Source organism: Nanorana parkeri, unplaced genomic scaffold (assembly GCF_000935625.1).
Source record: "Nanorana parkeri isolate BGI_ZX_2015 unplaced genomic scaffold, ASM93562v1 scaffold501, whole genome shotgun sequence".
In the NCBI taxonomy this organism is placed as follows: domain Eukaryota; kingdom Metazoa; phylum Chordata; class Amphibia; order Anura; family Dicroglossidae; genus Nanorana; species Nanorana parkeri.
Window position 1 is genome coordinate 407,764 of NW_017306769.1, and position 13,380 is coordinate 421,143.

General features: G+C 43.5%; 2 protein-coding genes across 2 annotated transcripts; one reads left to right on the top strand and one right to left on the bottom strand.

Annotated features, from left to right (window-relative positions):
- Positions 1 to 421: 421 nt before the first annotated feature.
- Positions 422 to 9,067, bottom strand: LOC108790775 (caltractin). Its single transcript, XM_018561122.1, has 5 exons — positions 8,801 to 9,067; positions 6,616 to 6,768; positions 1,955 to 2,083; positions 1,737 to 1,874; positions 422 to 531 (listed from the first exon to the last, which is right to left on the bottom strand). The coding sequence occupies exons 1-5, from the start codon at positions 8,801 to 8,803 to the stop codon at positions 442 to 444; spliced, it is 513 nt and encodes a 170-aa protein (XP_018416624.1). The 5' UTR covers positions 8,804 to 9,067; the 3' UTR covers positions 422 to 441.
- A 2,319-nt stretch (positions 9,068 to 11,386) lies between these two features.
- BBS12 (Bardet-Biedl syndrome 12) lies at positions 11,387 to 12,875 on the top strand. Its single transcript, XM_018561123.1, has one exon. It carries the CDS (start codon positions 11,427 to 11,429, stop codon positions 12,873 to 12,875), a length of 1,449 nt encoding a protein of 482 aa, XP_018416625.1. The 5' UTR covers positions 11,387 to 11,426.
- Positions 12,876 to 13,380: the final 505 nt, after the last annotated feature.

The window sequence follows — 13,380 nt, forward strand, 5'->3', positions numbered from 1 at the left end:
GAAACAGTCAGGATAAATCTCACGAACAGTGACACAGAAAGAAGTAAAACGTTCTGGCACTTTATTTCCCTACCCTATACAATAAAAAGAAAAGGTTTGCCTTGAGTAGGACTTCCAAGTGGCAATTCTTAAAGAGCTACTCCAGACAGAATTATTCTTAATCCTTGCAGTGGGGCTACGCCTGCACGGAAAAGGGGTTGAGTGCTTGTTTTCATCTGTCTGGATATTGAACTTAAGAACGAGAACTCTTTATTGAATAAGGCCAACAGTGCAGAACGTCTGGCCTTGCTTTCCATAGTGGCACATTTCAGAGCATAGATGCAGTAATAAAATAATCCATTGTCTGGATACCAGTCCTGAAATGAGGTCTTGATGCAAGTTTCCTTTCCTTCTTTCTGCTTTTGTATGTGCTCAGTAGTTGTTGGCATTCCCTGTTATGTACTAATAAAGGCTGGTTTTTCTCATAATCCGAAGAAATTCTTGTTCATTAATTTCTCCATCCCCATCGCGGTCTGCTTCATCAATCATTTCCTAGAACACATTACATTTAGTGTTAGCACAAACATACAGTTTAATTTGCAGCAAGAACAATGACAGAATAAATATCCTCTAGAGACACCTGTATATTCATCTCCAAAAGGGATTGCAACAGACTGCAAAGGTAAAGAGGTTTGCAGCAAATGTATCTAGTTAACCCTGTATGCTTGCATGCGTGACCAGGTCTGCATTAACAAAGGGCTCCAGCGAGAACAGTTACCCGCAGCACCAACCATTCCCAGCACACAGCCACCTCTTGGCCCACAACAAGCTAGGATGAGAACCAGAACCTTGCCTGCCCCGATTGGCTGAGAGGCGACAGCTGCATGTGTGGATTCACCGAGGGCGCTGTCAGTCAACAGTAAGGAGGGAGTATGGGATGTCCTGTGTGCATGTGACGGTGGCTCGCTGTGGGAGGGGCGTACACAGAGGGCAGAGAGCTGGTACAGTGTTACTTGGGGAGTGAGTGATGCCACTGAAGTTGAATGTAAACTCACATTTAGTATACCAAAATCTCAAGTATCTGAAACAATTTGCGCTGTTTTAAATACAATTCTAGTTTTCACCTTTTTCCAATGCCTTATTGCATTCCATTACTGCTGATCCCCTGCAGGCCGCCCCGAGAGCCCATACAGGCCGCCCCGAGAGCCCATACAGACAACCTTAGAACCGCAGAGCCCCCCTGAGAGTATTAAGGCCTAATTGCAGGGTTGGCACTTTAAAGGTACATAAGTTGGTTTAGTGATCCAGTTTTGGCCCTTGGGCTCAAATGGTTCGCCATCACTGCCCTATATAAAAGAAGGCAATGCCTGTGAATACTGCTTCTCCCATGTATGGCAAAGCAAAAAGTTCACCTAAATGCCACCTTCCTATTGCTCTCCTGTTGATGTAAAAAAACAAAGCCCTGTCTAAGCACCAAGTAATTCTGGTCAGAGTGGGGGGGGGAGAAACCCCACACAATCAAAAGGCCTAGAATCTGCAGCATTGGGTACTTGAATCACTGTTGTGAAAAAGGGAGAAAGTTACATGCTACCAGTACCTGAAGCACTGGGTACGTCTCTTTGCTCCAGCAAGTTGGAGCAGTGGGAGAGCAAAGGGAAAAACGGTATATGCAGGAGGCAGGCATTCGAGTCAACCTGTTGGTTTACATGGACAAAGCACCAGTTTGCTTTAAGTAAATATCTTATTTTTTGAAATACCTGCAATTCCTCATCAGTAAGGTTCTCTCCCAACTCCTTGGCAACCCTCTTCAAGTTTTTGAAGGAAATTTTTCCTGTGCCGTCATCATCAAACAGTCGAAAAGCCTTCATGATTTCCTCTTTAGAGTCCTTCTCACTCTGGCAATCATGGAATAAGACCGGAGTAAGCATTCAATAATTCACATGAAGTGATAAGCAGAAGGAACTGCGGCACTTACCATTTTCTGTGTCATTAGAGCTAAGAAATCTTCAAAGTCAATAGTGCCAGAGCCATCTTTATCAATGTCAGAGATCATTTTCTTCATTTCTTCCTTCTTTGGCTCAAAACCCAAGGCACGCATAGCAACCTACGAGGGGACAAATAGTACATCAGTCCATATCCAACACACTTAGGCATCCTATATGTAAACAGTACTCTCTACCACTGCATTGGCAACGAGCCATATGTTTGTATGTTTCCTAAAGAAGAAACTACAGGAAAAGGTTTTCTTAACCCTTGCAGTGAGGCTACCCCCGCACTGCAAGTGCTAAAATAAAGTTATACTCAGTCAAAGCTCCGAGCCAGCCAGCTGGATCTCTTCTGTCGGTCTCCTTCTCCTGTGCAGCACTGGAACCTTCCGCAGCGTCCTCATGTCTATACACTGTGTATAAAACGTGATGATTTACGGGACCTTGGACCGCTGCAGTGGTTGGAAGGATCAGTCCAAGAACAAGCCAGCTCAGAGCATCAGGCGAGTAGAACTTTTTTTTTTTATAACCTAGACAAAGACGAGCACTTAACCCTTGCAGTGCGAGGGTAACCCCACTACAAGGGTTAATACATTTTTTTTTTCCTGGAGCTCTTCTTTAGAACACCTTGCTCACACCATGGCCTGAACTATAGTTTGCAACTTTTACATCTCTGAACTTAAACTGCTCCCCATTTCACAAGGGGAAAGCGGTGTTTTCCTCCATGCAGCAAGAGCACAACTGTCTCAAGTGAGAAAAAGCGCAGAATTGAAGAGCCCAAAGACTAAAAGGATTGAAAATGCGGGGCTGGGGAAAGACAAGCTGCAATGGCTGGATATTAGGAAATAATGCGGTCAGAAAAAACAAACGCCTCCCTCCCCAAGTCTTATATGCATGTAATATGAAACAACCAATTGTCCATTCTAGTCAGGAAAACATTCAGATTAAAACAAGTCTCAGGCATAATTTTCCTACCTAGCAATAGTGGTTTCCTAAATCATGGCCTGTGCTAGTAAAAAAAAAAAAAAATCAAAGCAACTGGACTTGCTGTATTTTTCCTGAAAACCTCTAAGAAAAAATAAAGCAAGTCCAGTTGCTTCGATTTATTTTCTACAGATATTCCATGACCTGGATGAATGAGAACCTTCACAGGCGATGATCTGTATTGTTCTAAAGACGGTTACAGTCACATGAGAAAAATTTACAAGAAATTAATAGTCTCAGGGGGGAAATGTATCAAAACTGGAGCAGACAAAATGTGGAGCAGATTTGTACTGCAACCCATCAGCTTCTCTGTCTCATTTTCAAATCTTACCTGAGCAAACTGAAGAAATGCTGATTGGTTACCATGGGCAACTGATTTTGTCTGCCCCAGTTTTGATAAATTCCCCCCCTCACTTTTTTTTTTTTTTTAAATACATATGTAACTGTAATTGACTTAATAAAAATAAATAAAAAATATTTGTATGTGTTAACCTTGTAACTGTATAGCTTGCAATAATATGCAACATAAAAAGAATGAGTGCTTTCAATAATGAGTTGCTGGGTTGGTCACTCTGAAGGCAGATAATATTCCACTGAATTACCAAGGATGTCTATATAACTGTTCCATACCCCCTCCCCCACTTTCCAATACCATCTTACGCTGCTAAGAAGCTACAAAACCCAGCATGCAATGCCACTTTGAACAATCTTTGGCTATGTCACAATTTTCCCATCCGTATAGAGTATACATGCAAAGGAATCATTACATGGGCAGTGACATTGAAGACACAAAGACCACTAAGGCCTTGTTCCCACCAATGCAGACCAGATCTGCATGAGTTTCTGCACATGCAGTGCAGTGGGTTGTGCTACATTTTTGGTAAAAAAATAAAAATTTTAAAGTTTAGAATGGGCTTTTAGTGCGTTCCAGGGTGTTTGCATGCGTTTTTACATGCTCTGGAACTGAACGCTGCGGTGTGAACTAGAGCCCAAAATACCATTGGAATACATTGGACGCAGTTTTGATCCGGTCTGTAACTGCTCTGCTCTTGGAATGTGCTTGGTGTGAACAAGGGCTAAAAGGTCAGGAAATATGCACCCAAAACCAACATCTAAGTTAGGTTACACAGCAGCAGGCTTCCCCACTGCTTTGTGTAACCTAACATAGTGAGGCCAGAGATGCAACAGCCTCTACTCTGTGTTAGAGGCTTCAGCTCTGTGGATGGCTCGGACCAATGGCAATGCCTCACTCAGCACAAAGCTTACTGCACGTCACTGAGAAAGGTGATGTGGCATTATGAAGCTACTTGAAAGTAAAAAATAAACATGTTGTTTGGGCAAGTATATGGTATGAAACGGTTAAGCATAGGGAGGCGAGGCTCTGAAGAGTAATATGTGCACTACAAATACTCCTATTATCTGGGTGTTTTGCATATGGGTTTACAGAGTTCATGCTTTAACTACCTAAAACAGCTGTGGAGTGATAACTTCTTATCTCATTTCTCTATGGGCGCAATACAGATCCTCAATTAGAAATAACCAGTCTCAAAGCAAACAGCTAGTGCTGTGCTCGCTCTTTAGAAAACACATGACGTTCTGCAACACCAGGGTCATGGAAGCACAGGGTATAAACATGCGTTTAAAAACTGAAAAACACATTCTAAAAGTCAAGCTGATCCAAAACCATTATGGTTCTGCTTTTAGAAAGTAGCATACCCTGGCTCAAATCTGCTTTATAGGCGCCATGCTTTAGACAGCTGAACTGAACAGAAAATGGCTGAACAGAAAGATGGAGGGGTGGTAGAAAAGCCCCATCAGGTCCCCTCATACAACCCATTACACACAAATGTGGCACAGCAACCCATGGCGGTTTGAAGGCATGTATTGTTCTATCAAAAGCCAGCCATACACTAGTAGATTTGTTTTTCTTTTGTTCTTCCCGATTCCTCCATCCATGCTCAACAGGCTATTGTATTTGGACAGCAGTGGGTGTGCCCCTGTCAGAATACCCAAACGGTGACTGAATCCGATTGGCTGCAGTCACTGTTCAACTGACATTTTTTGGCCCAGATGTCAGATAGGAGGATGCCAACAGGGCCACCGTCGGAGAGAATTTCAGCAAGTTCATCAAGAACCGGCCTCAGTTCCCCCCTCGTATGGCCAGCTTAATTTTGTGCAAATATAGAATTCCCTGAAAACTCATCTCTTTAGTGAAACTTATCCCACCTCTACCTACCCGCTGAACTATCACTTTCTCAAGCAACTCATTCCCCCACGGAGGGCACCTTTTGTATCACTTGCCCCTCCCCTTTTAGACTAAGCTCCTAACTATCATGTCATCCTTATATTGTAAAGTGCTGGGCAAACTGCCGGTGTTCTATAAATCCTGAAGAATAGTAATAATAATAATATTCTTATTCATTCTGGCAGAATCCCTCCTCAGCACTCTGTGAGTTGGAACGCAGTTCTCATTTCTATAGGGCTGCAACAACTAATCGACATAATCGATTATAAATCGATGATTGAAAAAGTTGTCAACTTTTTCAATCATCGATTAATCGGATTCCTATTGGTTGGCCCTGTTCACGGCTCCACACACGCTGCGCGCCACACCACCTCCCCACCTCACGCTCGCCGCTGCCAGATTCGCCCGCCCAAATCCACGATTGGCACACGGACGCGGAGAGAAGAAGTAAGGAGGAGCAGGTGTGGGCGGATGGCAGCCACCAATAGACAGGCCCGATCTCAGAAGCAAGTTGCTGGAAGACTGCTCAAGTAAGCAACTGGTGGTATTCTGTATTGTGCTGTATAATGTATTACTGGGATTTGTAGTCCTCTAGAGCAGTGGTTCTCAACCTGTTTAACCTCGGGACCCACATTTGTCCTCGGTCATTAAGTCGCGACCCAAGTTGCACTGCAATGTTCCCTGTTGCGGTACTGCGCTTTCCGGTGCAGGCGATCGAACTGTGGGCAGGAGGTGTGTTTGGGTTGCCATTATGCAAATTGGAGTGGATCCTCAACCTGGGGTCCAGTGTGGGCTGCTGAGCTGTGATGGAGCTACATCCATATGTGTATTGCTTGTAAAGCTCCCGTGTGTGCCCGTAGAGGTGCCGGGAGCCAGAAGGTGATGAGCTGTAAGCAATGCAGGTATGGATGGAGCTCCCTCGCGGCCATAGCCCCACCTCAAGTTCATATTTTTGAATGGCTGCTCGGTGCGAGAACTGACAGTGCTTCTCTAAGGGGAGGACAAGGATACTCTCACCTAGAAAAGTGGAAGGCATCTGGCGACCCACTGGACATGGGGCCGAGACCCACTTTTGGGTCACGACCCACCAGTTGAGAACCATGGCTCTAGAGCCTACGCCATTCTGCATTCATTGCTGTATAATTTTACACTTTTCATTTCACTATATTGCACACCACACTATTTTTTTTTCTCTTTTACTTCCACCGCTCCAAGCTTGCTCCTGTTATGGACTGCAATCTCAATACAAACTAGTAGACCCATCACTGGGGCCATTTAACATTTTTTTTATTTTTTATCTGATTAACCGATTAATCGGACTTAATAATCGGCTAACTAATTGATTTTGAAAATAATCGTTAGCTGCAGCTCTACATTTCTAAACAACACTAACAGACTGCATTTGGAGAATCAGATTCTTACCTTCAGTTCCTTGACATCAATTGTGCCAGTTCCATCTGTATCAAACAAGTCAAAGGCTTCACGGATTTCTTGCTTTTGTTCTTCCGTTAATTCGGGCTTTGCGCCAGTTTTCTTGCGTTGGGCAGCACCCAGGCCAGGTCTTCGCACTGTTGCCTTAAACAAGAAAATAAAATAATGAAAACCCTCTGCTGTTATTTCACAATCACTGGCCACGTTCTAGGCAGTAATGGTCGTACACATTGCTCTCTTGTAAATAAAAAAAGGTAAATCATTGGATCTTTATTGTTAAGATAAGTTTCTCTGGCAGGCTGAGGAGTCACAGCTGATGGAGATACAAGACCCAGCCCGCTCTTCATGCGGTTACAACCTGAAGCTCGGTCACTGCTTTAAAAAGGTAAAGACTGATCCTCTGATCCGCAATTCAGTTGTGTGCTTTGTATACGAGACAATGATTAACAGAACCCATGCATCCATGAATACAAGTACCACTTCTGAAATCTAGAATTCAGCCTTTGTAGGAGAACAGTTTACCATCATTCCAGGATACATTGGTCGGACGGGTGGAATAAACAAACGCGGGGTATGAACTGTGTGGGAATCACCAAATACTGATGAGGAGGATCCCATACTGATTCAGTGGTGTGCTATGCTCATTTATAGTGGTGTACTGATGCTCTGCTGACTTGGAAAGAACGGCTCCATGACTCATCCCTTGAGGATCAATAACTCCTGGCAACTATATGACAGACTGCTCGATTGGTTGCATCTACAGCACCCCTACCAACTACCGTACTTACTGACCTGCCTGAATAGCTTGTGTGAGCCATGGAATACTGTGCATACAAAGACAAACATAGCTGCAGGAGGGGATTACAGGCGCGGTTATGCCAGGCATGCTTTATGGGTTAAAGAAGAAGACCGGTAGCTCCTAGCAAGCTAAAGCTGGCCATACACCAGAAGTTTGTTCTCATTCAGCTCCACCGGGCTAATGAGATAAAAGAAAACCTCTCAATACCCCCATCCATGTTAAACAGCATGAACATGGGACATTCCTCTACAGGGCTATTGTATTCTGAGAACTGATGCCAGGGGGTGTCAGAAAACCTGAAAAAGTGATTGCAGCTGATTGGCTGCAGTCATTGCTCAGATGACAATTTTCCGCCATCGACTAAAGTCGATTGAAAAATCTACTTTTTTTGGAACGGAAGGGTGCCTGCAGGATTCAAATTTGAGCAGTCTATTTAAACAAAAATATCCTGTGTGGCTCAAAGTGATCCAATAGTATTATATTGCAAGCTATATGTTATTTTATTATACTCTCAAACATATCAGGGGAAATCGACTAAAGCATCTGTGGATAGTAACCATCAAAAATCAGATTCTTGCTTAGTTAAGCTTTGAAAATGAAAGATAAAAGCTGATTGGTTATTATGTCTGCTCCAGTCTTAGTAAATTCCCCTTGTTGTGCATAGCAATATCTTCACAAGGGGGGTGCGGGCCGCACCAGGTGACACCAAAACGACAATGTCTGAAGAGTCGGGGACTCGACCATGGACTGAGAGCTGCACGAAAGAGGAGGGGACCCAGCAGCATGCCTTATCCCACTTGATGAACATCCCCTCCTCTCTTAGTGATGAATGTCGGCAGTGCATGTGACATCATTACGCATGTGGGTAATGACATCATGTGTATACGTAATGACACGCGCAGAGGGTGAGACCCAGCCTGGTGATGCCGCTGGTGTGTGTATAATATATCATTTTTTTACATCTAAAATGTTTGACAACATCCTGTATGTGATAACAACCTGCACCCTTCCCTGGAATATGGAGAATCATATAATAAATATTCATAGGAGTCCCTGGCCTACATCAGATGCCGGTGTGCATAGAGAAATTGATGACATGTGAGCTGACACTAATGTTTGTCTCTAATGACGTCATCTTTATCAAACAGATACCTTTAAATTCTACATAATATCACCCAACTACCCGTTTTCTACCCATGCAGTTTTCCACCAATGTAATCGTATATCTTGATGAAGCAGATAATGAGGGAGACCCTCTGAATATGGCCGAATTGAAGGCAGCCATCGTGACGAAGCAATCTAATCAGATTTACAGACAGGCTGCTGGCCATTACCACAATGTACTTCTAATCCGGGGATGCCGGTGAGCAGACCTACCATTTCCTGAAGAGCAGCTCTTCTCACAATGTACCGGGCAGACCTCCTAGCTCTGGCTGCAGGGACACTCTGTTACTGGGTTACGGCCACCAACACACACTGGGGAGGCGCCTGGAGCTGCGGCTCCCGCCCCGTCCCTCGTGTTTACGTCTAGGTGCAGCGCCCTGCAACAGCACAGCAACAATGGGCGCCCGCCGTTCTGCCCGCCATACCAGAAGAACGTTTACACAACAGACGCTCATTAGAGCGTGTCCATAGCAACGCTCCGCCCACTCGGCGCGCAGGCCTGGGACGGCGGCCACGCCTATCTCTTCTCAAGCGTACCACAAGGTCCCTGCTTCCTTATGGGGTCCAGGGGCGTAGTCTGGTTTTAGCATGGAGGACGGTGTTGTTGGGATGAATGGATTAGCGCGTGTGGTTGTGCCGTGCAGGTCAGTACCGGCAAGCAGCACGCTGAAAACTGTTTTCGCTGGTGTTACACCTGTGCTTGTCCACATCATTTACTGCATGTAATTGTGCCAATAAAATGGGAGAAAACCTTTCTGCCATAGGGAAAATAGCGCTGTACTTCGCAAAATGCAGCAACTAGTATGCTAAGCTAGCTTGGTGTGGGCGAGGGGAGGTGGTCCAGCAGAAAGGGCAGGTAACTGATTGCATTGGACAGAACTCCCATTTATTAATACATGGCTGGTTTGCATGTGGATGTTAGTGTGTTTTTTAAAATAAAATCCACAGGTGCAGCTATTGAAGTAATGGTATCAAAGTTAAAGAATAAAAACTAACCCTTGCAGTGGGGCTACCCACTACCCAGAGACCCCCAAATGTGTTCCATTAGCCTTTTACTCCTCGTGCTATAGGTATGTTTGGTAAGGCCCCGTTCACACCTTTCCGTTTTGTCGGGCGTTCAACGCTCTATGAACGCTCTACAAAACGTACAACCATGAAAATCCCATTGTTTTCTATGGGTATGGTTCACACCTTTCCGTATTTCCGCCCGTCTGAACGCCCTACAAAACGGCTGACGCCCAAACAAGTACATGTACTTCTTTGGGCCGTTTTGGAGGGCGTTTTCCATTGGGATACAGCCAAGTAGCCTTCGGAATCGCGCGACGGTCGCGCGATTTTTTTACCGCAAATCGCGGTAAAAAAAGAACCGTGTGACGGTCGCGCGACAGACGTGCATGCGTAATACGCCTAGGTGTGAACCCAGCCTAAGTGATTATATTTCTTATATATGCAGCTAACCACAGTGTATGAGAGTAACTTTATTGTAGCTGACATTTTAGAATTCAAAAACTGCACCTTCCCTTAACGTTCCCCTTGAGATTGATAACACAACTATCCCTCCTCCCCCCCCCCATGCCAAGGTGCTAGGTGTAATTCTGGGCTATGAGCTCACCTTTCTGCCCCACATCCAATCACTATCCAAATCCTGCCGCCTTCACCTTCGTAACATCTCCAAAATACGCCCCTTCCTCACCAATGCAACCACATGATCTAAAATGTGTCACTGGACCTGATCGTGCCAGGTCAGGGGTAATCTGATGTAAACAGACACATATATGATTGCATCCAATTTTCTAAAGACTGACATGGGGTCCAGTCATTGAATTTTTTTCCTCCATCGCAAAATGGAGGAAGAAACTGGACAGACATGTGTCACAGCAGTGACATCTACTCTGTACTGCTCCAATCAGGAAGGGATTCATGCACAGAGGCCACCCCCCGATCAGTCCATTTGAAAGGGGCCTAAGTCACTGTACATTCAAACATTTATTCTGGGAAGTCGCACTGGTGCTGGTAAAGGCATATCTAGGTAAGAGACCAACTAAGAATAAACAGGGGGGGACGTTTCCTTAGGGATGATTTGTTTTGCATCAGAAATAGCTTGAGGTCCCAGGCAACCGGTAGTCTGTGCTTGACTGATCAGCCAGTTATCCTTGAAAGCACTTTTAAATGAAGTGGATTCAAAATAATAATAGTGATAGAAAATCCTGTAAAATCAAAAAGCCGAAAAAGTTGTGTTTAATAATTGTGTTCCGTTTAATCACAGGAATCTGTTGCAAGCCATATAATGACTGCTATGAACATCAGAGCCCACATAGGACTTGAAGAGTTATGCGACCTGTCGTCTTCAGCAAAGTCCTTCCTTGGACCTCTCAAGTCATACAAGTTTATTTACGACCAAGATACCCAAGAGAGTATTCTAACGTGCTCAGCACTTCGACTTCTGGCGAATCTAGACTTGACAGGTGCAGTTGGTCAACTTCTTTATGAAACTATTCAAGCCCACCATAAAATATACAGAACTGGTACAACCTCATTGTTTTTTCTCATTGGAGCTTGGAGCAAAGCTGTATTGGAATGTCTTCACCAAGGGGTTCCTGTTTCACTAATTGTTTCAATAATGCTAGAAGGACTTAACTCTTGTATTGAAATTGTTGAATCTTTACACATAAAACTTGATAATGTCCTTATAACTAAACTAAATCTAAATAACCAGATACTTGAAAGAGAGGGAAGTAATGCTTGTATGCCAAGTAGCAAATCTCACTCCGTTTCCTGCACAGATCGACCTGTTGTTACATCTGGTTTTCATCATTCAAATGACCTGCCTGAAAACAGGATGCATATGCAATTTACTCATCCAGGAGGTTTTAGAGGCCAGGCTTGTCAAATGAATAGGCTCTCTCATAGCAGACACTTCTCAGTCTCAAACAGAAGCTGTTTTCACAGTTCAGGATCAACACTTCCCACCAATAATCATACTTTAATGGATTTAACACGATCTTTAAGTCATGGAAATTCAGAAACCATGAGTCTTGTGGAAGAGGCCGTTCTTCATCTCTGTGAAAGCACTGAGGCAAAATCTGTCACTAAAAATCTCTTTCAGGCATCAAGGCTTGAACTTTGTTTTTTAAAAGGTCACTCGGAGGCGTTCTCGAATGCTTTCTTTGGGTACACTACTTTAGTGACAGCAGAGAATTATGCTATGGTCAAGAACTTAGAAGGCAAATCTTTGAAAGCCCTTCTTGTGGATGGAGAAGTGGCTGAGAATTTTAGACATGTAGGCTTCAATAAGGCAACAAATGTAAGGTCAATAGCGGAGTTTAAAAGTAGTGGACATGATCACTCATGGATAAGTAATGTTTGTAGAAAAGTGATTCAAGCTGGTATTGATGTAATTTTAGTGGCGGGTGATGTCTGTCAAGAGTTTATGATGCAGTGCAGTTGTAGAGGTATTCTGGTTATCCCTCACGTAAGACAATATGTTCTGCAGGCATTCAGTGAATGCACAGGAGCAGAACCTGTGACTTACCTAACACAGATTAATTACAACAGCATAGGCTGCAATGTGTATGTAAGTATATGTATGCGGGGGAAGAACATTATAGAATGCAGTCAGAGCATTGCTGTTAACCTCAGGGCAAAAGGTTTGAATCTTGTCACCGCTGTTATAAGTTGCAGATTGCCAGCAAAAGAGGAATTAATGGAAGATGAATTTTGGGCCTGCACTTATAGAATACATCACGCCCTTTATGACCAGAAAGTGTTTCCTGGTGGCGGTGCAGTTGAACTGTTGTGTCTCAGCCATCTTAGAAAACTTGAAGGAATTGTTGGAACGTTTGTTTCAGCCAGTAAAGGAACTTATCCCTCATCATGGCTTTCTACCACTGCCATACATTACAAAGGTTATATATACAAGTGCCTTGCTGATGGTTTCTATAAATATCTTTCCGTTCTTCTCTGTAATATGGGTGACTATTCTTCAGAGCTGGAAGCCATGACTTTCATAGAAAATGAACTAAAGGTCATTAGAGATTTTCCTTCTCCTTCTTCATATATTTTAAATGAATATGTCAGAAAACTTGTTTCAGTTGATGGTCAAGAACGTCCCTCATCACATAGACCCACTGTGTTTGATAATGTGATCCCAAAGCTGGAGGCATGGCGTAGAGCCTTGCATTTGGTTCTTATTGTTCTTCAGTCAGATGCAGAGATCATCACAGGGTCAGCTGCACACACACGTATAGTAATGGGGGATTTTTTAACTGGAGAACATCTATTTCTGTAATGTTTGTCATGTTTCAGTATATATAAACAGATGTATACTTTTCTATCAACAAGTGTTAGGAAATTATACTTTGGTAGGGCAGCAGGGTTCCCTCCATGCCACATTGGTATTTATAGAAAGGTGGTGGGCTTCATAGGATCACAATACTAGCACATTGTACAAGTGTTGCTCAGTATTTTCCAAAAAGATAAGCTCCACTGGGACATCACTATTTCTGTGTAGGAGCAGGCCCTTGGAATAATACCTTTGCCTCATAATGATTTGTGACAACATTCTGCAATAGCATATTTGCATTTTATCATTGAAATGATTTACGAAAGCTGAATTCCAGGCAAAACCTTTTCTACGTTTTGAATACAATGGGGAAGGGTCCAACTTTGGGAGACTTCTCTACACTTTTTATCCTTGGCTTTCTTCTCACCTTAAACTGTATTTCCATTTTTGCAGCCAGTTAGGGATAACAACTATTTTATATTTTCATATGTTTCTTATTCACATAGCACTT

Bases quoted from the DNA above. Each gene is read 5' to 3' on its own strand.
- LOC108790775 (XM_018561122.1), bottom strand. The intron at 1,875-1,954 runs GTAAGTGCCGCA...CATGATTGCCAG, and splicing joins CTCTAATGACACAGAAAATG to AGTGAGAAGGACTCTAAAGA. The intron at 532-1,736 runs GTATTTCAAAAA...AATGTGTTCTAG, and splicing joins TTACTGATGAGGAATTGCAG to GAAATGATTGATGAAGCAGA.
- BBS12 (XM_018561123.1), top strand. From the start codon at position 11,427: ATGCATATGCAATTTACTCATCCAGGAGGTTTTAGAGGCCAGGCTTGT.